Source organism: Xenopus laevis, chromosome 9_10S (genome assembly GCF_017654675.1).
Source record: "Xenopus laevis strain J_2021 chromosome 9_10S, Xenopus_laevis_v10.1, whole genome shotgun sequence".
In the NCBI taxonomy this organism is placed as follows: domain Eukaryota; kingdom Metazoa; phylum Chordata; class Amphibia; order Anura; family Pipidae; genus Xenopus; species Xenopus laevis.
Genome location: NC_054388.1, coordinates 33,615,397 through 33,639,754, shown reverse-complemented (window position 1 = coordinate 33,639,754; position 24,358 = coordinate 33,615,397). Strand labels below are relative to the sequence as shown.

General features: G+C 41.8%; 1 protein-coding gene across 1 annotated transcript in view; it reads left to right on the top strand.

Annotated features, from left to right (window-relative positions):
* The window catches only part of LOC108702751 (disks large-associated protein 4), a 97,838-nt gene extending 73,480 nt beyond the window's left edge, over positions 1 to 24,358 (top strand). Inside the window, exons 8-13 of the mRNA XM_018238399.2 lie at positions 8,746 to 9,098; positions 13,698 to 13,786; positions 16,071 to 16,444; positions 17,493 to 17,584; positions 20,038 to 20,190; positions 22,839 to 24,358. Of these exons, the coding sequence (XP_018093888.1) occupies positions 8,746 to 9,098; positions 13,698 to 13,786; positions 16,071 to 16,444; positions 17,493 to 17,584; positions 20,038 to 20,190; positions 22,839 to 23,063 (1,286 nt within the window). The 3' untranslated portion in view covers positions 23,064 to 24,358. The remainder of the gene's footprint in view (positions 1 to 8,745; positions 9,099 to 13,697; positions 13,787 to 16,070; positions 16,445 to 17,492; positions 17,585 to 20,037; positions 20,191 to 22,838) is intronic.

Genomic DNA, 24,358 nt, shown 5'->3' with positions numbered 1-24,358 from the left:
TAGAGAGTGATATTCTGAGACAATTTGCAATGGATTTATTTTATTTCAGAGGAAAAAGGCAACTAATTCAAAAAAGTTAACCTTAAAGATGAACCACTGGAGCTGGTGTCATGTTTATACCAATCTTTAATTAATGGCATAAGCCAGTCAGGCTCACAGACAGAAAAGCATGTAGCTATAAATACCATTGCACATTTTAGTAGAAATGTATCAATCAGCAGCATCTAACTCTGTGTCTGGTGCTGGATTTTGTTTCACAGGGAGAGACAAAATAATTATGTCAACAGTTTACTCTCCTAACGGTCAGCAGGACACGTGGATGTGGTGACAACAGGGAGCGGCGTCCACCCTCAGTTGGTTCCTTAGCTCTGCTTGCACACACTTGCATCAGTTATTATTGAGCACAATGAAAAGGGAGGGTGGATACTAAACTCTTTTAGGAGACCAAGTACATTTTTATGGTACCACATTGCACAGCAGGATTCAGGAGCCAGCAATCTCAGCTCATGTAAACAAGCATGAGAGCCAGGCTAGGGAGAGAGACAGGAGTCGGACTTGTATATTGTACAGTGATAGTGTGGCGACATATACATATCTTGCCTCATTGTGATAATAAGCAGATGTTTTCCAAGAGGGCCGACTGCTCTGGGTATTGTAGGGAGAGATGGTGCCTATTGTGGGATAATAGTCTCTGGAAAGGAACTGTGGGATAGCAGGTATAGTAGGGAGAGATGGGGCCTATAGTAGCAGTGGGATAATAGTCTCTGGGAAGGGAGTGTGACTGTGGGATAGCAGGTATAGTAGGCAGAGATGGGGCCTATAGTAGCAGTTGGTATAATAGTCTCTGGGAAGGGATTGTGTCTGTGGTATAGTAGAGAGAGATGGGGCCTATAGTAGCAGTAGGATAATAGTCTCTGGGAAGGGACTGTGTCTGTGGCATAGCAGGTATAGTAGGCACAGATGGGGCCTATAGTAGCAGTGGGATAATAGTCTCTGGGAAGGGATTGTGGCTGTGGGATAGCAGGTATAGTAGGAAGAGATGGTACATATAGTAACAGTGGGATAATAGTTTCTGGGAAGGAACTTTGGCTGTGGGATACACGTATAGTAGGGCGAGATGGTGCCTATAGTAGCAGTGGGATAATAGTCTCTGGAAAGAAACTGTGACTGTGGCATAGCAGGTATAGTAGGGAGAGATGGTGGCTATAGTAGCAATGGGATAATAGTTTATGGGAAGGGACTGTGGCTGTGGGATAGCAGGTATAGTAGGGAGAGGTGGTACCTATAGTAACAGTGGGATAATAGTTTATGGGAAGGGACTGTGGCTATGAGATAGCAGGTATAGTAGGGAGAGATGGTGCCTATAGTAGCAATGGGAAAATAGTTTATGGGAAAGGACTGTGGCTGTGGGATAGTAGGGAGAGATGGTGCCTATAGTAGCAATGGGAAAATAGTTTATGGGAAGGGACTGTAGGCTAGTAGGGAGAGATTGTGTTTCTAGGTGGTGTGCTTCCTAACAAATAAAATGGAACTCCAGTTGAAAAAATGCCCAATTATGCCAGCTTTCCAAGTCATGCCCACCCCAAACATCCCACCCCTTTTACAACAAAAGAATCTCTCTTTTCCATCATGGGACTATGTAGTATAACCATTATGACAGCCCTGCCTACCCAGCCCAGTGGCATGTACAAGCCCTAGCTCTAGTTCAGTCATTCGCTCTGGACTGGGGACAGCAGGATCTTTCAGTAGGATGAAACGATGGCTCATCCCCAGTGTGAATACGGAGGTCTGGCCATGTAACAATGGCTGAGCTGTCTGGTGGCTTCAATATAGAATTTTAGATAACGTATTATGTCGCCCTCAATTACGTATGACACGTTAAACAATTACACAGTGAAAATGTATCCAGACAGGCTTCTGGGCCTAATTTAGTTGCCACAGTCACTGAGGGGTTAACAGGGGGGCGCTTGAAAGGGCGTCACCTTGGCAACGATGAGAAGGAAAATGGGCCGTTGCCTAGTAACTGCTATCTGAGGCCTGGCGGCCATTTCCTGGAAAGTGAGGAAGACAGGAGATCCAGGCACATCATATTATATGCTGGGAAGAATGCAGGGTGTGGCAATACACAAATAATGCTTTTTTTAGTAGGAAATTATATACAATACACCATGTATGTGTGTGTGTGTGTATATATATATATATATATATATATATATATATATATATATATATATATATATATATATATATATATATATATAGAGATATATATATATATATATATATATATATATATATATATATATATATATAGAGATATATATATATATATATATATATATATATATATATATATATATATATATATATATATATATATATATATATATATATATATATATATATATATATATATATATATATATATAAAATAACACCAACTTTCCATCCATTCAAGCTTCTTATTGGTTTCAACGCTTCACTGATCTACCTTGGTGTGAGCCAAATAAAAACACAATGACACAGATTTGAATTAACAATCGTGTGCGTGCTGCAGTTTATTGGACTTCATGTATGATTTTGGACCCACAGCAGGTGGTTATTATACTGTTCAGCACCTGATCTAAGTGGATAAAGCACAGTGGTTGAGCACTCCATCATTGCGTGGAACGCTGGTTGTTACAACCAAATAGGATGCACATGGTTTCTTACCACATGAGCCTCAGCACAACATGTTACACAATTGACACCACTAAGCATTATTATATTTTACTTGTTATTAATTGCCCTAGTACATTAGGATTTTATCATTTATGCTACTGTTAGTTCTTGAGGAAAAGTCTAATGTACAGCCCACAGCAATGCTTGTCTATCCTGCAGGCCACACGCACCCATGCTGCCGGCCAGTGACAGCTTGCATCAGGCAGCAGCTCTCAAATCATCCTCTTGACTCAGCTGCAATATGTAATAAGGGCTCTGTCTAAATATAATCTACCCCCCCACACACCATTCACACGTCACGCAGTGATGGCTGGAATTAATCACCTCCCTGTTAACACCTACATCTCTTCTTGTATCCGTTCCTCTCACGATCCTGCATTATTACATCCTTGTAATGTTCAAGGGCTGATAATGATAGAGACAGAACTTCTGTGCTATGTACAGCCAGCATTTATGTATTACAAGGAATACTCTTCAACACAACATTGGAACTGACGTTCCATAATCTGTTCTTGCCACAGTGACAAGATTAGGACATTTAGAATGCTCCGTGTTTCCCAGCCCTTAAGCTCTAAGGAAAACACTATTATATCTACAAGTAAGTGTAATAGTTATTTGTATTTTTTCAGATTGTTTTTTTTTCTAGAGTTACTTTCCCTTTAAGAGCAGGCTTCCATAACATGAATAATATTGTCTCCTCATCCTTCACTAATTTCCATACAGTAGTAACAGTATGGAGTGCTGCTTGTGTAGTGTGCACGTATGCTGTAGTGTAACTACATGTAACTGGGCCCCAGATCAAATCAAATTTAGGGCCCCAACATATCCAGAGTGCCTTTTTTTACTAATATATGTTAAAATTGCTCATTAATTACCTCCTGGGCTTCCCATTGCCTATTTAAAGGCCATGCTCCAAGGTTTAGAAAGCTTGGTACCTTGGATTTTCCATATAATTATAATTTGCATCTCCAACCTTAAGGGTGAGGACACACTGGACGATTTTTCACCAACGTTTGTAAAAAGCAAATCGCGGCGACATATCGCTCGTTTTGTCTCTGAACAAAACCAAATGAAAGACGCCAGCTCCTGTGCCCACAGCGCGTTTGTGAATCGCCTGTAGCTCCAAAACACACTGAGACCCTTTTCCGAGCGATTTATCAGAAATAGCATGTACTTAGAAAAGCACTGAAATCTCCTAGACACGCACACACATACAGATAAGTAGCAGCAATTGTATTCAAATTACAATGCGAACGCAATGACGCAAGCACGTAAAGACGCCAGGTTACAAGCACAAACCGTTTCCGGTTTGGGTGGAGCACGTACCGCACAGAGTAATGGGATACAAATCGCTCTGTGCCAATAGTCGCTGTGAATCGTCTATTCAAAAAAGACGAATCGTCTTGTCGTCGCGATTTACTTTTTAAAAACGTTGGCGACAAATCGTCCAGTGTGTCCTTATCCTAAGTCTACTAAAAATTAATTCAAACATTAAATAAGCTCATCCCCATTGTTTTGCTTCCTAAAAGGAAATAGTTTTTCAAAATGTGAATTATTTTCTTAAAATAGAGTCTATAGGAGAGGGCCTTCCAATAACTTGAAGCTTTCTGGAAAAAGGATCGAATACGATTTAGCTCTGCACATGTGTAGTGAAACTACCTTTCTTGGAAAGATTGTAATTGTTATGGCCACCCTAAAGGTCCCCATAGACGCAAAGATTTTTCGTTGGTGAACGACCGATTTCCGTGCAATCCGACCAATTCATCAAATTATCGTGAGGTTAGTGGGAATCGAACGATGCGCATCTTACGATTTTTCGTCCAACATCTGTCAGAAAATTGATCGGCCAGGTTAAAAAAAAAATTATAAGCCCCAGTGCCATCTATATGTTTGCAGGTCCAAGCAGGCAGCTACCCTCCGTTTTCCTGGCAATATCGCTTGAAATGGTCTTTTTAGTTGATGGACAAATCGTGCATTTAAATGATCGTTTCAAGATAATTGTGGTCTCAAGATAATGAAAAGATCTTTTAAAAATCTTTACATCTATGGCCTGCTTAAGAGTACATCCATTAGTGCTCATTTAGACAGTGCTTATTCCCCTGGCCTGTCCGTTTGCTCTACATCTCGTATTGGTAAAATTAAAAATTCGGTGCTAGGCTAGGCAGCATTGGGACGCAGGTTTGCAACGGTTGACTAGCCATAGTAGAGCCTTAACCTAGTGGGATAGAAGACAGGCCTGATGGGGACTGTTAGGACATGCCCACCCCTCATTTGAAACACAGACAGGGACCAGAGAACATCTATAGGGAGCTCCAATAAAGGGGCTATTTTTAAAGATATTCATTTTTAGCACCATGTAAAAGCAACACCATATATTACTACAATTGCCTACAAAATTAGGGTGTTTTCATTTATCCTATATGTCTCCTTTAAAATTGAATGTTCCTGTCTCTGGTGTTCCAGACTGGCAGCGCAGTAATTCAAGTGCAGATTCTGAACTGTTTTGCAACATTTAGTTGATACATTTCTCAGCAGTATCTTTGGAGTATTGGCAACTATTGTATCAATTCTGCCTGTAATGAAAGCCAGAGGTTCTGCTCAGCAAGGACAAAGATAAGAAATGTATCGACTAAATGTATCAATTTAGAACAGGTTACAGGGTCGGTGACCGGCTAGAATGTAAATGCCACACGAGGAAACTTCGGGCAACTTCGGAAAACGAAGCGCTCCGAGTGCCATCACGCCAGCGATTAACATTCTAGCCGGCGGGAGGCAGTTTGGGGAGATTAGTCGCCCCAAAGAAGAGGCGATTTATCGTTGGCAACTATATCTCCTAGAAAGCATGTGCCCTAAGGGCCATGCAGATGTTGGGTCTGTACATTTTTAATTCTATAGTTCAAGGCTTCATGTTGATCCCAGTCATATATTTAAAACAAATGCAATTGTACTTTGTCCAAGGACATTTTTAGCTGAGGGGCTGGAAGCAATTCTGGCCTTCCCCTAAACCAGCCCTGAATGTACACACTTGTACTTATAGGGTTGTGTGTGAGCAGGGAGCAGCGGGATGAGTCAGGCAGTATAAGCAGCAGTAAATGTAGGTCATACATCAAGGCAAGTTATCAGGAGGCACAGACAGGCAGTAATCCCTCTAAGTGTGTGTGCAGGGTATGTGTATGTGTGTTATGCAGAATATGGAGTGGAATGCAGCGTGTATATCTACAGAGAGCCCTTGTTGTGAGGATGTCTGACCTGCCGAGAGCACTTGGGATTCTAATGATGAGTGTAAGTTGTTTGGATGTAAGGTTTGTAGCTAGTATACGGACAGGGAGTTAGTGAGCTGTGTGTGTGTGTTCCTATAATAACAGGCTGGTCTGAAATTCCAAGGAGTAATTTGCAAGAGTTTGATCATCTCCACCACCCCACCCCTTCCTTTCCTTTCTTCATATTTTCCACTAATGCATTTTCTGCCTCTTCCTATTATATAACCTCCCTGGAGCTGCCTGATTGGCCCGACATCTCCCTGATCCTTACAGCAGTAAATTCAATGACTCCTCTACAACCTTGATCTCTGGCTGGATTTAGTTGTGGCAGGGCCTGGGGCCCAATGACATATATAAAGTAGGACTGTTTAAAGGCCAGTAGTAGTGCTGCTTGGGTACGGAGTTCAATTCTGACAAGGACATTGTCAGAAAGGCTAATTTTTGGACTCTTATACCCTGCTCTTCATTATAGATGCAAGTTTTTCATGAATAGAACACTGCCAGTGGGTGCAATGAAGCCCGCATTGGAGGCCTGTGCTGTCTTGTTAGGAGAGGGCTGCCTCAATGGCTCAGTACAGTCCTGGCCAAATAGATATCTGCTGGAGGGTCCATCAGAAATGGCCAATGCATGGGCAGAGATCTGCAGACTTTGGGGTATATTTATCAAAGAGTGAAGTTAGAGATCGCCACAGTCCTCTAGAGTGAAATTCTGCATTCATTTCTATGGGATTTTAAAAGAGTATTTATCAATGGGTGAAAGTGAAAGTTCATCCTTTGATAAATACACCTTTCAAAATCCCATAGAAATGAATGGAGAGTGGCGGAATTTCACTCTAGAGGACTGTGGCAATCTCAAATTTCACTATCTGATAAATATACCCCATGGTCTGAAGGAAGTGGAATCTGCAGCTTAAATCTGCCCTTGTATGGCCAGTTTTACTCTTTCAAAAAACCATCAAGTGGGCTAATGAAACTGCACATGCATAGCTGCAACATGAACTACCTTAGCATGAGAGATACAGCACAGGTATTTCCCTGGGATAATAATGTAAGTGCATAGTGGCCCTAACATAAGCCAGAAAATACAAATCATTGCCATTAAAATGTGTGTATACATCATTTGTACTACTGTGTATAACCACATTAAGTGTTTATCATTATGTCAACACGACTTCAAAGTACAAATGTAAAAAAGTCTCCCTGTGTTTAAACAACGCTGTGCAAACAATATCACTTGGTTTTATCCAGTATGGGAAAGGAATTGCCATTTAGTTTTTCATACAGTATGTCTGTGCATTCATTTAGCACTTATGTCCCTAAATAAGACATGAAAAGGCAAAAATCACGTTAGAAAGAATTAATGTAGAAAATATGACATTTTGGTGGCTGTCAGATTTGAAACATTGGTTGAAGTCACAATGCAGACACTGGCAGCTAATCTTTGTTTATTCTGAGTCTGTTTAGGAGTAGGATTTCATGTGCAGCGTTGTTGCAGGAGACGGTTAAATGCCTATTTTGGGTGGAATGAATATCCCAGAAACACATGCACAAGACACACAGTGCCCCATTATTTTCCAATTTAGCTTTCAAGGCAGATCTGTTTTTCTGATAATAATATAAATTGTATGGAAGCCCATGGATACCCAAAACCAGCTGCTTAGGGGCCATGTTTGTACACAGCCTTGTCCTGTCTCATAGCAGCTCTCAATGTAAGCAAGGTTTGTATGTGATTCTTAAAGAGAAATCTACTTGAGCTTTCCTGGACCCCTGTAAAGTTTCCAAGCCCTATGGTTAGTTAATAATGACAGAACCCAAATCATCCTACCAAATCGGTGTATGCACAGCCACCTTTGGGCTGAGAGTGGCACAATAAATGCACCCTATGTGTTATACCCATATAAAACGATCTTCTTCACTCAGGTGAGGCACAAACTAGTCTTTCCTCTACTTTATAAGTGTAAAGCTGGCCATAGATGTTGAGATCTTTAAAAGATCCAATCGTCATCGTGAGACCACGATTATCTCGGAAGGATCGTACGAATTGTCCATCAACTTAAAAAAGACCCAATTTGCTAGGAAAATTATGATTAGCTGCCTGCTTGGCCCTGCAAACATAGATAGATTGCAGGCCGGTAAAGATTTTTTAACCTGGCCGATCAATTTTCTGACAGATATCGGCCGAAAAATCGTAAGATGTACGATCGTTCGAATCCCACTAACTTCACAATAATTTGGAAGGATTGGTCGGACTTCGGTAAAATCGGTCATTCGGCAAGAAAAATCTTTGCGTCTATGGGGAGCTTTACACAGTAGTTTCTAGTGCAAATAATGTGCATGCCAGTTTCCCTTTAAATGAGCTAGGTTCATGGGATGTGCAGGTTAATATTTGCCCACAGATTGTTTTGTTGATTTGTCCATAATCTGTCTGAGCTTTTCTACCCTGTCCCTAGTATCCCTGTTGAAATATGACAGTACACTTAGGGTGACTTCTCCTTGCACTTGAGTGGGTGCTATTTAGTCAGCGCTTCTGTAGAATGAAAAGCATTCTTTGTGTGATTTTATGAACTTTTACCATTTTGAATCACAGTGGCCAGTAATGCCTACAGCTAGAATGTGGATTGTACAGAATGCAGGAATTGACTTAAATGTACTAGTGTAATGTGGTTATTCGTAATTTGACATGGTTTGACTGAATCAGAAATATCAGTTCTTATGCTCCAAGCTGTGGGATGTGCTGACTTGTCTCCTTTTCTGCATTCTACAGGTTCCTCGTGTCTGGTGGGCTACAAGAAGACCCCTCCACCAGTGCCCCCTCGTACCACCTCCAAACCTTTCATATCGGTAACTGTACAGAGTAGTACTGAATCTGCCCAGGACTCCTACCTGGATGCACAGGAGGGGCAGAGTGAGACCAACAGCCAATCAGGGCTCAGCACTTCCACCGAGAGCCTGGAGAGCACCCGTGCACCCAGCGTGACACGCATTGGACCCCCCACCCCTATCAGACAGGTCCCCCCTGAGATACCCCCTAAAAATGCATCTGTGAAAATCAACAAGGAAGAGCCACGTGCCCCAGTGCCCCTCCCCAAACGCAAGCTGTCATCCATCGGCATCCAGGTGAGAGCGCAGCAGAAATCTCCGCTGAGTATCACCTGATGCTCCCAGAAATCCATGCACTTTGCGGTCTAATGATGTTGAATATCCGCATGCAGATAACGAACCACACTGGCTCTGATTAACGATACTTCATATCTATACCCTGACTTAAAACACATAACACTATATGGTGAAACACACAGCAAAATCACAGATTACACAGGGGAAAGGTCTTGTATTTCAGCTGTTACTGAACTACAAATTCCAGCATTACCATATGGGTAGGAGGCCGCTGGAGTATGTTGCCTAACCCTGCTCTATTTAATATCTACACACTCCAGAGCCTCCTCTAACCATTAATATGAGTAAGGTAAGTCTAGTGTATTAGTTCAGCCATGGGACTTCTTCATGTCCTTGGCATGGGTTCCTTAGTTTTTGCATGGGTGCTACTTTCAAGGTACAGTTTTAGACTGTATATGATTAAATGATATAGATAAAGCACATACTCTAGCCCCTCAAATCTACATTTCATCGCCACTGCTTGAATTTGAGGAGTTCATATTGCTAATAAACACACTGCATCAAATAGTGATGTATAGATAATAGATACAAATAATAAGGCAGAAAATAGGCACCCAGCCCTAAGATAACCTCTGCACGCTAACAATGAACATGCTATACTGTATGAAATTGCTAAATATTAATGACAACACTGTACTGTGTTATGACGTGATCTCTAGACAAACCGCATTGTGCTGTATATTGATGATGTAAAGCCATTCATGGATAATAAACACTCTGCTCAGTGTGAGGTGTAATGTGTACAACTGCTTATGCTTGTGTTTAAATGCTGTGTATTGAAAATAAATGCCTTGTCCTGTGTAGTAATGTGGAGTAGAATAGTGTGCAATGTATCAGGTGCTGAAATGGAAAGCTGAAATGGAAAGCCGCAATGGAAAGCCGCAATGCAAAAAATATTCTGTGCGGTGGGGGTCCATTACCTGTAGCCGTAGTAATGACAAATGCAGCAGTCCCTCCATAAGAGTTTCGAAAGGCAGTCAGTGGAATAGTTTGACAAGACTCATAGCTATATTGGTATACCTCTGTGTGAAGGTTAAGTGTTCCCATTTTTTAACAGGCTGCAGCGTATGTTTGCTCTTAAAGTGGCCATAGACGTGCCAAACGAGTGGATCTCTTCCCGATATGCCCACATTGAAGTGGCCCAACGATCGGATCATAATGGATCCGTTACGGGCGGTTGGGTTGCGGGACTGCATACACGTGATCCGACGGGATTTTTTAACCTGCCCGATCGAGATCTGGCTGACATTCAGCCAGATATCAATTGGGGAACCCCTTCGGATGGCCCCACACATGGGCCAATAAGGTGCCGACTCTGTCTGTTGGCAGCTTTTATCGGCCCATGTAAGGGGGCCTTTAGTGGTGCTGTGTTTGGCCTTCTTTTAGCTGTTGTCTGATGCCACTTATGGTCTAATGCATTAATTATAGTAAAATGACCATACGCATGGTTAAAATTGTATGAAACAATTGAAAGTACAGCCCGACAGTCAGGACCATTACATATGTATTATGGATTATGTTTGAAAATGTCATTGGCCAATGCACCATGGCAGCCAGATGAGGAAGTGGCTGTGGTAAGTGCATTAAATTGCTAGTGATTTAAGCGATTGATGCTAGGATTTGGAGCGTAAATTCATTATTTACAGGCTACATCTATGATTAGGAGCAATATACAGTATACCTGTATTTGCACCTAAAAAGCTCAGGACATGTACTGAAAATGAGTTCTGTATAAACCAATCCGCCACCCCCCCCATCTGCAGTCTTTGTAAAGCCGTGATATAAGGAGGAGCTCATTATACACAGTGCTTAACTGTGAACGTATAATTTGTTTTACTATGTACTCCTCCACAAACTCTGACTCAATAGAACCAGGAAGTTAGAAAGTGAAAGCAGCTACAACTTCTCAGTTAGTTCAAGACATAGCAAAAACCATAGATATTTCTTAATTAAAACATAACGCAAAATATTTGTCCTGTCCAAGCCCTATTCATTGCGTTCATGTTGAAAGGGGCGTGCTCCAACTTTAATAGATTCTAGGTGAAGATACAGTGCAAGATATGAGCAAATAAAACCTGTAACTGCTCATTTATCAACACTAGGCAAATGTGCATGTGGGAAATATCCCGTGGCAACCAATGGAATTTGTGCTTTAAGCGTTCTACTTGCAGCTGGCTGCAGAAAGCTAATCACTGACTGGTTACCCAAAGTTAATGTATATATATATATATATATATATATATATATATATATATATATATATATATATATTAATATGCAAGGATAGTATCTATTGTTTTGTTTCCTGTAAGCAGTATTCCTTTAATTGTATGTTTAAAGGGGAACTTCAGCTTCCAAACCAAAATTTAATAAAGAGGCCAACATAACACAGAAACGCCCAATATACACATCATAGTTACCCATTTCTTCAAAAAGTATGAATAATTGCCATTTTCTATGCTGAAATCCAGCTGTTTAACAGTTCTTCTCTTTCTGCATCATTTGAAATCCTGTCAGGGAAGGAGGGACTAAACACTGATGTTACAAATTGTAACAACTTCTCCACAGCATACAGGCAGCATGCAGGAACTACATAACCCACAATGCATTGCACTGTGTTCTGTTCCTTATTGAATTCACATGTGCAGGGAACTGTGGGGTTTGGAGGATGCAGGCTAAGGATACAAAGTAACAGTAGTCCACCAGCTCAGCAAAGTAGTCAGACAGATCAGCAGGAGAGCAGAGGGCTAGGCTTAGGGAACTTTTCCAAACCATTAAAAATAATGAAAAGTCTGCGTATTTTTGTTTTTTAACTCAGGCAAGTTTATTGAAAAATCAGCACATAGAAGTCACAGCAATTGGTAAGCACATCATATACAGTGTTTAAACCAAGATTTACCAAGGAACAAGCAAGGTAGATATACAGTGTAGAAGGACATCTCCAAGCATAATTAACATGTTTTGAAATCCTATAGCACTCAGACAAAGTCATACGAGTCCCGTAATCCCCTTAGTAACTCAGCATAGCAAAGCTAGGGGGCATCCAGTTATTCCAACCATTGGTCCCAAATTTTTTGGGTGAGCCTCTAGACTTATACATTAGTTTTTCTATTGTATATAATTGGTTTACCTAAGAAAGCCATTGCCCATAGGTGGGGGGTAGTCTGCATATTTTTTAATTGTATATTGCAAAGTTGCTTGAAATTAGGTTTACTTTTCAAAAAGCTTAAGTTATGTTTGTGTGGAGTTCCCCTTTCATAAGTGATGATCCATCCGCCACCTCTATATTGTTCCCCTCTAACCTTTCTGCCATTTAATGGCCGGAATTTTTACTACCTGGGTAATTTCCACCTTTTATTCCTTGTCAGAATGTCGCCTGCTGTCAGACAGGTGTTTATGGCTGGCGTAGTCCTTGGCAGTAGTACAGAACCAGGTGTGTTCCTACAGGGACAATGTGCCTGCCCAATTATGACATGTTCATTTAATATTAGCAGCAGGACACTGACACAGCAGTGCATTCTACTAAGCTTTTAACTCAGAAGGATTCCAGCTGCCCAGCATTGCACTGGGCAACTGAAATTGAGCAGAAGAGGGAGCAGACTGTAGGATCCACATGGGAGGTAAGAGAGAGACTAAGTGTATGTGCGGCAGTATGTCTGTGCACAGTGCCGTGCATGTTACACTGTGCGTGTTGCATGTATGTGGCCCCCAATATGTGCCTCTCTGGCGGTTTCTGATGTTTATCGCAACCACAGATGGGCCAATTATGACTATGCCGCTTGCCCATTGGATAAGGCTGGTATACTGTTGTACAATATCCGATTGGCCCACTGGGGAGCCCAGAAATCTCCCAATGAGCCTAGCTGTCAGCGGGTCCTTCAGTTAACCCAACCATTTGATTTTAACGCCTATGCCATGGCCCTTCCCCATTACAAAGAGAAGAAACAGAGGGAGGATTGATTAAGAGGTTGTGGAGAAGGGATTTGTGGTGGGCCCCTGACAACCCAGTCTCAAGGGTGTTAAGCGCTGTGCATGTGTTGAGATTTGTGTCTGGAATGTGTGTGTCGCTCTGCACGCAACTGTGTGTTTCTGTTAAGCATGGGTGTCTGTTTCTGTGGCAGTGCCGCTATGTTTGTATGGCCCTGTGTGTTTGTGTCTGCGTCCATGCAAGCTTGTGATATTCACTGCATTGTGTGTGCCTATACTGCATTGTATATACTTGTCCCTCTCTCACTCTGTGCTTGTGGTTTGTCTGCCCTCCCCACAAGAAATGATCTGATTCTCTATTTAGGCTGATGCTTACAATACTGGATAAGTCAGATGAAACACTGTATATATTTGTTATCTACCGATCTATAGACTCATGCTTCGTCTGATACATGAATACACTGATGAGGAGTATCTTTGTATGGATATTGGACACTTACTACAAATCTTTATGATTAGATTATATACCTGCTGCTCTGTACAGCAATGATGTGTGTAAACTCCATCAAGGGACATGCTCTGCTGTATAATAATAAGTATCTCTTTCCACAGGTGGACAGTATACAGCCAGTGCCTATTCCTGAGCTGCCCCCACCTGCCAAATTCCAGTCCATTGGAGTCCAAGTGGAGGAGGAGTGGAGGTAAAATAAACTTCTGTGTGGTTGGGCTTATATAAAACTATGGATGATATGTAACAGTAGGAACTGATATAAGGCTTGTTATATAAATAAATAAATGAATAAATAAAGGGGGGTTATGGAGCAGGGTTATATGAAGAAAGATTCAAAGGTGGGGTTTTTAGAGCAATGAGAAGAGTTATAGGAAGGGTTAGGGGGACACAGGGAACAATGTGGTTAAGCTCCACCCTACAACCCAGCCATCAGATGACATTCTTAGGGCTAGAATTCAATACCATGACACAGATAGTATGTCTTCCACAAGTTAAACAAACCAAGATCAGAAATCAGGTTCACTCATTACTTTCCAAACCGAGGATAACTGTCCACATGGCAATGAAGGTACAGGGACTAATGGTGTCGGCCATCGAAAAGTTCCAAGGTTTTTTACTCGTTACAGAGACATACTGGCAACTCCTGTCATGACGCCATGACACAGGTCTCGAGGTTCGACCTGGCCTACGTCTTTCCTCCTCTTCCCATGCTTCCTCGAGTCCTCAAAAGATCACACAGTCTTCTACCACAGTAATAGTAGTGGCCCCATACTGGCCTCAGAGGACCTGGTTCTCAGATCTTCAGAAACTGTCAGTGGCGCAACCAGTCTGCCTGGATTGTAGGCCGGATCTTCTTCGACAAGGACCAATAGTTAATTCCAACCCAGGTCTCTTCACTTTGATGGAACGGCTGTTGAGGCATCCATCTGGCGAAGTCATGGACTAGCAGAGGAAGTGATTTCAACAATGTGTGGCAAACATTCAAATTGGTGTGAAGAGTCCGATCTGCCCATCCTCAAGCTCAACATACCGCAAATTCTATTATTCTTGCAACGGGGCTTACAGCTAGGCCTAAAGCTCAGTTCTTTAAAGGTGCAAGTTTGAGCCCTATCTAAACTATTTCAACATTGACTAGCGATACAATATGAACATTTTTCCAGGGGGTGGTACACATGGTTCCCCCTTTCATCCACCAGTTGCGTGTTGGGACCTTAATCTGGTGCTTGAGGCGCTGCTGGATCCTCTGTTTGAACCATTGAGCTCTATAGCAGATACTTGGCTCACAAGTTGGTATTTCTAGTGGTGATCTCATCAACCAGAAGAGTTGAGTGCACTATCCTGCGATCCATCATTCCTGGTCTTCCACAAGGATAAGGCTACCTTCCACAAGGTAGTGTCATCCTTCCACATAAATCAGGAGATTGTAGTACCGTCACTGTGCTCAGATCCTAAGGACTACAGAGAGAGGTGACTCCACAACCTAGATGTAGTCAGAGTGCTTCAGTGGTATCTGAAACAGTCAAAATCCTTCCGCCACTCTCAATCCCTATTCATCCTGCCAGCTGGACCTCGTAGAGGACAGGCAGCCTCCATGGCCACCATCACTAGGTGGATCAGACTGACCATCAGACAAGCCAACCTGTCAAAAGAAAAGATACCACCAGACGACGTCTGAACCCACTAGACAAGGGCAATGGGAGTCTCATGGGCAAGTGGTAACGCAGCCTTGTGGGACCAGATCTGCAGAGCGGCTACCTGATCATCCACGCACACATTCTCCAAATTTTACAGACTCAACACCTTTTCTTCTGCCGATGCTTCACTCAGGCATAAGTTGTTACAGTCAGTACTCAAATAGTGAAATTATAGCAACTAGGCTCGTACCCGCCCGGCTGTAAGGGGCTGCTTTGTTAAGTCCCCATCGTTCCCTGTGTCCCCCTAAGATGACAGAGAAAACAAGATTTTTGATACTCACTGTTAAATCTCTGTAGTCGACACAGGACTTCCCGCCCTCAGGAGGAGCCTTGACCAGTTGGTCGTGTCCAGGATCCCCCTGGATTATCAATCTGCCTAATAGTTATATTGTTATTGTTTGTTATTAAAGTTTTTTTGGGACAAACTGATTGGTGATTACAGTGTAGGGGTTAAGCCTAGTTGGCACACCGCTTAATTATTCCAAGTGTCCTTCCTCCTGGAGGGAAGAGCTTAACCCTGTGTCCCCTTTTGACTACAGAGAAACAGATTTAACGGTGAGTATCAAAAATCTTGTTATATGAAGCAATAGGAGAAGATATAGAAAAGGTTATATGGAGCAATAGGGACGGTTATATGGAGCAATAGGAGGAGTAATAGGAAGGGTTACATGGAGCAATAGGAGGAGATAAGGGTAAATTCATTTTTATAAAGTATAGTGATAAGAATGTTACATTGGTTTTGATGTTACTAGCTCTGTGCCATATCTATATTTTCTGCAGAAACAGCCGCTCCAGCAGCATGACGTCCAAGCAGGAGACAGACTCGGACACACAAGAGCCGAGTAATTCCTCCGACAAAATTGTCACAGATTGCCCCACAGCTTGTCAGACCACCTCATGCCCTCCTGTTCCCCTCCCTAAGAAGCACCTCTCCTATGGAGATGGGGGGGAAACAGAAGCTTCTGCCCTTCCACCACCTGATCCATGGCTGGATTCTGCAGCCTCTCCTCCTTCCTCTGAGCCAGCCCAGGCAGCCGCATGCCGCAGGGATGGCCACTGGTTTCTAAAGCTGCTACAAGCTGAGACAGAGCGACTTGAGGGCTGGTGCAAACAGATGCAGAAAGAGACAGCCAATAACAACCTCTGTGAAGAAGGTAAGCCTATATTGTTGTTAAACTTTTAAGGTGGCCATAGACGTACCAATAATGTCACACTTCGTTTTGTACAATATTCGCTGCGTGTATGGCGGGAGATGAGCTGACCGTTATCAGCAGAAGACTTGGATATTGCTTGACTTGTTGATCAGACTGGTCTTTAAAAGGCACCCAAACATTGCCCACTGTTACTGCTGAATCATCAGATACAGGTAGAATTCTATTGTTTCTACCTGTAGATCTGACAATTCAGCTCTACCATGTCTGTATTAAAACAAAAGATCTTTCCTACGACCAATGGTCCACTATACGCCCACCCTGTCCCTGCTACCCGACCCTACCTGCACCTTTAACCCAACCAGGGGTCTTGCCTAACCAGAAGTGATGTCACTCTGCAGGGGGATTAACCAGGTCAGGGGGAAAAATACCTTTTAACTTGGGGAAGTGGGAGAAATGTTAACCTGCAACCAGGGTACCCATGGACAGCCCTCATGGTCAGGGAACCAGGGACTTAATGGGGGAAAACCTGAGTGTTTTGCTGGTATTGTCTAGGTACCTGACCCCATGCAGGACTTCGGAGACCTCCCTCACCCCTCCTGAACTGCACTGCTGACAACTCACAAAGCAGCAGCTATCATTTTATCCAGGAAAAGTGATAGCTGCTGTTTTAGGAGTCCCTAATGGAACGGTTTGGGGGAGAGAAGCCTCTATTGGGCCTTCGGTTTCAATCTCCTTTAAGCAGTTAAACATATTAACATGACATTGCCTCATATGAATAACTCTGTTATTGTATCTGTGCATACAATTTGCATAACATTCTTATTAATAAATACACCCATTGTTATAAGTAATCTTTCTTTTTGTTAATAGATAGTATGTTGCAAGGGATAACTTACTGCCTGCCCTGAACATTGAATATCCTATATTGCTTGTCCCTGTTTTTTGAGTAATTATTAGAGTAGAGTAGTGCCATCTATTTATGCTGACAAGAAGGGAGGGATACTGACACAAATGCAATACATTTATTAACATTTCTTTCTGCTTTCAGTGATTGGGAAGGTTCTTAGTGCAGTTGGAAGTGGCCAGCTTTTAGTGTCACAGAAATTCCAGCAGTTCCGCGGCTTGTGTGAGCAAAACCTGGTAAGTTGTGATTGCATATGCAGGGATAGGCAATGCATGGATTGTATCTGTGCAGGAAAGATAGAAGACACTGTGATGCCGACAACTAAATAAGGTGTTGGGTTTGGCTCATTACATTTGTTGAGAAGCAGTGCAGAAACATGGCCACAAAGATGCATTGCAAGTGCCTAGCATTAATCAATAATCAACCTATGAACCTTACATACATTGCCGTTCTCAGCTGTTTGTAAAGCATTTCAGGGCAGTTATTGATAGATTAGTGTACCAAGCATTTGCTTTCTGATGCACTGGCTGTATTTGTGTAATGTGAAGTATTTGTCTCCATTCATGAGACAGCTGCTTTGCATGAATTTATGATATGGTGGATAGCCTCACCCCTGGGTTGTAAGACCTTACTGACTGGTTCGACTGACTTTTTTGTTCCAAGACATACTTTCCCTTTAAATAACTGTACACAAGCCATTGTTCCTGATGCGATATACTGTGTCCCAGATCATCCCTTACCTGCACTTTGTTGGTTACATCATGGTTTAATATAACACAAGCTGAAAAAGGAAGAACAATAAAAGTAGTATATGATTTTCCCCAGAAGAGAAAACAAGAACTTTTTTATTTCCTTGGCTCCTTGACAGGCGCTTAGTCATGTTATGGGCAGTGCCAAAGCTTTCTGCTGAAAGTTTAGAACTATTAAACAATCCCTGTATATAGTCTATTGTTTGTTATATTTTGTTACTATAATTATTGTATTCCTGTTATGTTGTCTTTTTGTGTTCTTCCTACAGTTGTTAGAAATTAATATCTGATGCAGGATATCTGTATCTGAACTCAAACCAAATCTCTACAAATAGGGTAGGGCATCAGGGCCAGATCAAGGGGTGGGCAAAAAAGGTCACTGCCTAGAGTAAGGGTGCAGGGCGGCACAAACAACCCTCCCCCTAGGAATATATGAATTGATATTACGCTTTATACTTTTTATAAGAGGGGCAACTCCATTTTAGAGAGAGACCCTGTCTGTTCCAGGTATTAGGCCCAATTTAGCTGGAAAGTTGAAAGGTATGGTGTCCCTTTAAATTGCACTGCTGCTTCCAGATATCGGCCATTAGTACCCAGGGTTGCTGCAATTTGATCATATTGTAGAAAAGTGAAACTACAAAAGGAGATGGTGCATCCAACTTCTATAAGCACTACTGAAATAAATACCAGTTAAAAAAAAAAGTGAAATTTGGGAGGACATACTCAGAGGTAACCCCTGTCCAAGGGAGTGTATACATAACAACAAAGCCGAAAGTGTGAGTTCCTCCAAAAATAGGTCAAGCAGCAAGTAAAAAAAAAATACAAAAAGTTTATTAAGACATTAGGACATGGCCTAACAGGTTTTGTGCCTGTTGGGGCACTTACTCATAGGCTGTGAGTACTCATAGGGCTATGAGAAAGTGCCCCAACAGGCACGAAACCCGTTTCGGTCTTAAACTTTTTGTATTTTTTTTACTTGCTGCTTGATTTATTTTTGGAGGAACTTAAACTTTCGGCTTTGTTGTTATATATTATAGAAAAGGTTATTTGGAGGTAGTATGTAATTGTTTTTAGTTTCTGTTATTTATGGGAGTTATATATTTTGCTGGGTATCACAGTGCCTGGGCAGCTGATTCATTCTGAGGCTGGTTTTTAGTTATCTTTCTTTCTTTAGTCTGCCATTTAACCCGCTGCTTGGTTGCCAAACAACCAAGTAACAGTTGTAAATTCCAAACTTGAGAACTGCCGAAGAAAACATGAATATATAGCTAGACCTAAAAGCCCAGGCAATTTGTCAATGAATGTGAGATTTGGTATATTCTTGGAACTATGGCTGAGTGACTTGATATAGCAATGCTTTCTTCCATCTGTAATGTTTAGTAGTTAAGATGGTTCTTGCCCAAATATTGGCCCTCAAGGACTTCACCAAGAACCTCTGGTGTGTGAGGCGTGTTTAGAAACTCTGGGTATGGATTCACATCTTTGGTATACACCTACCGTCTGTATTATGTGTATTAAATAGAAATATTTCTCTATGCATGTAGGAGGAAATTAGTCAGCGTGAAGCATTTGTTCATGTCCTAATCAGCCATGACTCATACACTGCTGTGCCAGGGCAGTTTAAATATATTTCTGTGTATTCAGACATTCAAAGTGTTCGGACGTGATGCTCACAGAGCTGAGAGGCAGGGAATACCCACATACTGTATGTAGGCCCTAATTGGACAGGGGCCTCAGGCATTGGGGGCCAACAAATGAGGCCAGCAGCTAATACGGTTCATTTTTTCTATCAGAAAAAAGTGACTTAGAGAACAAACCTGTGAACGATCACATAAACTGACAAAATAATCCAAACTAAGTAGAGTAGCTGTCAGTGAGTAATACTGTACATGGCCTAATCAAAAAATATTTACACGTTTTTTTTTCTCTCTTTTCTGCAGAACCCTAATTCCAACCCACGCACCACTGCACAGGATTTGGCTGGTTTCTGGGACCTGCTGCAGCTTTCCATAGAGGATATCAGTATGAAGTTCGATGAACTCTTCCAACTCAAGGCTAACGGATGGGTACTGAGCGAAACGCCAGACAGAAATGTAAGTGCCATCTTGCTGTTTGAAATTATGCATAGTTAAGTTAGGTTGAAAAAAAAAAAAAAAGAACCATTTCCATCAAGTTCTACCATTTAAAAAACCCCTACTGGAGCCTCTACAGTTTGCCTCAGGAAATTCCCCCCTGACTCCAAAATGGCCAGTTCCTGGATCAGCTTGTACTATAAGCTACAGTTAGGTCCATAAATATTTGGACAGACCACTTTTTTCTAATTTTGTTTTTTTTTCTTATTTTGGTTCAATGAATTTTAGAAACAAGTCAGATGCAGTTGAACTGCAGACTTTCAGCTTTAATTCAGTGGGTTGAACAAAAAGATTGCATAAAAATGTGAGGCACTAAAGCCAATCACTTCATTTCAGGGGCTCAAAAGTAATTCGACCAGGGGTTCAAAAGTAATTGGACAATTGAGTCAAAGGCTATTTCATGGGCAGATGTGGGCAATTCCTTTGTTATGTCATTATCAATGAAGCAGATAAAAGCCCTGGAGTTGATTTGAGGGGGGGGTGATTTTATGTGGAAGATTTTGCTGTGAACAGACAACATGCGGTCAACGGAGCTCTCCATGCAGGTGAAACAAGCCATCCTTAAGCTGCAAAAACAGAAAAAAACCATCCAAGAAATTGCTACAATATTAGGAGTGGCAAAATCTACAGTTTGGTACATCCTGAGAAAGAAAGAAAGCACTGGTGAACTCAGCAACGCAAAAAGACCTGAACGTCCATGGAAGATAACAGTGGTGGATGATCACAGAATCATTTCCATGATGAAGGGAAACCCCTTCACAACAGCCAAACAAGTGAACAACACTCTCTAGGAGGTAGGCGTATCGATATACACGTCTACCATAAAGAGAAGACTGCATGAAAGTAAATACAGAAGGTGCACTGCAAGGTGCAAGACACTCATGAGCCTCAAGAATAGAAAGGCTAGATTGGACTTTGCTAAAAAAGCCAGCACAGTTTTGGAAAAACATTCTTTGGACAGATGAAACCAAGATCAACCTCTAGCAGAATGATGGCAAGAAAAAAGTATGGAGAAGGCGTGGAACAGCTCATGATCCAAAGCATACCACATCATCTATAAAACATGGCGGAGGCAGTGTGATGGCTTGGGCGTGCATGGCTGCCAGTGGCACTGGGACACTAGTGTTTATCCATGATGTGAGACAGGACAGAAGCAGCCGAATGAATTCTGAGGTGTTCAGAGACACTGTCTGCTCAAATCCAGCTAAATGCAGTCAAATTGATTGGGAGGCGTTTCATAATACAGATGGACAATGACCCAAAACATACAGCCAAAGCAACCCAGGAGTTTATTAAAGCAAAGAAGTGAAATATTCTTGAATGGCCAAGTCAGTCACCTGATCTGAACCCAAACTGAGCTGCATTTCACTTGTTGAAGACTAAACTTAGGACAGAAAGGCCCACAAACAAACAGCAACTGAAAGCCGCTGCAGTAAAGGCCTGGCAGAGCATTAAAAAGGAGGAAACCCAGAATCTGGTGATGTCCATGAGTTCAAGACTTCAGGCTGTCATTGCCAGCAAAGGGTTTTCATCCAAGTATTAGAAATGAACATTTTATTTTCAGTTTTTTTAATTTGTCCAATTACTTTTGAGCCCCTGAAATGAAGTGATTGTGTTAAAAAAAAAAAGGCTTTATTTCCTCACATTTTTAGGCAATCTTTTTATTCAACCCACTGAATTAAAGCTGAAAGTCTGCAGTTCAACTGCATCTGAGTGGTTTCATTTAAAATTCATTGTGGTAATGTACAAAACCAAAATTAGAAAAAAAAGTTGTCTGTCCAAATTGACCTAACTGTATCTTCCATAACCATGTATCTTTCATTGCTTAATTGATAAAAACCCTTACTTAAAGCTATCTAATGTTATGAGCCAGTACAACTGAATCGGTGAGAGAATTCCTTTAACAACTTCATGCATGAATCTAGTGTTCATAATAGTGATATGACAGTTTAGAACAGGTTTGCTATCTGCTGAAGACTGAAGGAAGGCATTGTACCCAGGCATGGCCAGGTAGATGAGATATCGATCATTGCAACTTTATAATTAAAATCTTCTGTCTCCTGTTAAAGGTCACTATTGGCAGTGAGAGGCATAGCTAACCCCAAAATATTGATTTTGCAGACATGCTCAGAGAGCTTCCATGAGGGCTTTTGGGGTTTACATTCATTTTATATTGTTAGCAGTTTCTTTGCCTTTTTAGATAGCTCAACTGAGATTCAGCAAATTGTAGATTAACTGAATATAGTAACGCAAAGACGATTAAGGTCACTGACATCAGCCATTTTCGGTGCAACAGCTATCTTTGAAGGCCAGAATATCAGCAGTCTAAAAGTGCAAATGTCTCAGAAACCACTAAAAATAGAAAATGAATGTAAATGCAGAAATGTTAAAAATATCACTGAATATGTCAACATTTTGGGGGGTTTATCACCTTGATCAGATGCTACTAGAAGGCAGATTCATCAGAAATTAATGCTAAAAGCTTATTTCAATGTAAGTGCATATAATAAGTATTTTTTTCTTAGCCTGGAGTCCCCCTTCAATAAAAATGTGCATTCTAGAATTTTGTAGTCTCCAAGTAAAATCCTTTCCTTTCTATTCTACCACAGGAGATAAAGAGGGCCCCTCCCCCAGTGCCAAAGAAGCCAGCCCGGCCCAAGCCCCCTCTGAGCCGTGACAAAGCGCCAGGCCCATCCAACAGTGACAAGCAGAGACAAGAAGCACGGAAGAGGCTAATGGCAGCCAAACGAGCTGCCTCCGTTCGCCAGAACTCTGCTACTGAGAGTTCGGACAGCATCGAGATCTATGTGCCCGAGGCACAGACGCGACTCTGAGTGTACGAGCTTTGGTTGTGCTGCGGGAGACTAACAAAGAGGCCGTGGTATTCAACCAGAAACCGACAGACTCAAATGGAAGACACACGGAGTTGGGCGCAAGAGCACTCAAGTTTAGGCCAATAGTGCTTGGCAGTCTGAAAGTGCTGACCACAGAGCTCTGGAGAGCAAGCCAGGACTATTTCTTATCTAATTATTCTCATTAATATTAAGGAGCTTATCAGGTGTTTGTGGGGAAGAGATCTCTGAAGAAAGTGTGCAGGAGGCAAAATCATGTGATCTAGCCTCCTGACACTCAGCTCTATTCCCAGAGCAATGGCAATAAGGCACCAGTAAGTCTCATCAATACAAAGAGTCCCTTAACGCTTCCCAGTATTGGACTGTACCCCGTATTTTTTAAGCACTCGTCTGTGTTAGTAGCACCCATTGCAATAATGAAACTCTCCCCACCCTTTCCTATTGGAGCAGGAGCATGTGGCTTTATTAATTGGTACTGGGCAATGCACTGCTCGTCTTGTCCTAAGTGTTCCATTTTGGAACCATTCACCTATAGGCAGAGTGACCTGTTGTGTTCTGCACTTACACATAACCATTGCTCTGTGCAGCACCAAGATGAGCGAGATGGAGCCATCCTGCTCTGCATAGGTTCCTGGCCCTACTGGCAGATAATGATTATTTATTTTTGACATAGATACGAGTTTTATACTGATTTTGGTGGCTTAGGATCGACTGGGTTCTATCCTTGGAATTAAAGGAATGGGCCAGCCCCTTTCTATTTGATTGTAATATGTTAGCATATTGGTGATTTTAGGTAATTTTAAACCCTTATCTGCTAGACAGGCTGGCAACAAATTGGTATATAAAAGCACACTGCACTATATAGTAAAGCAGAGCACCACTAGACTCTATGGATGAACCCACCAAGCTCCTTAATGATGCTACATGTTGCTATACACTGATAATGAACAGGCCGTGCAATTTCTACACAACTAATATGCACACTGACGTCACTGTAACATGACGTGGAGTATCTCTGTACACTAGCTCTGTATAAAGATATGGAGTGTCCTTATACGCTGAGCAGGAACTCTTCATGCTGTATATTGATGCTGAGTATCTGTATACATTGATGACATCATGAGCTCCCTTGCCCCCCGCTGATCGATGACATCACTAAGGTTCGCTGGTTTCTTCCCCACATGACAATGAACAGGACTGAAGTTCACGTATTACACACGTGGAAACAGCATTTTTAGGACAAAAAACAAAATAAATTAAAAAAAAAAAAAAAAAAA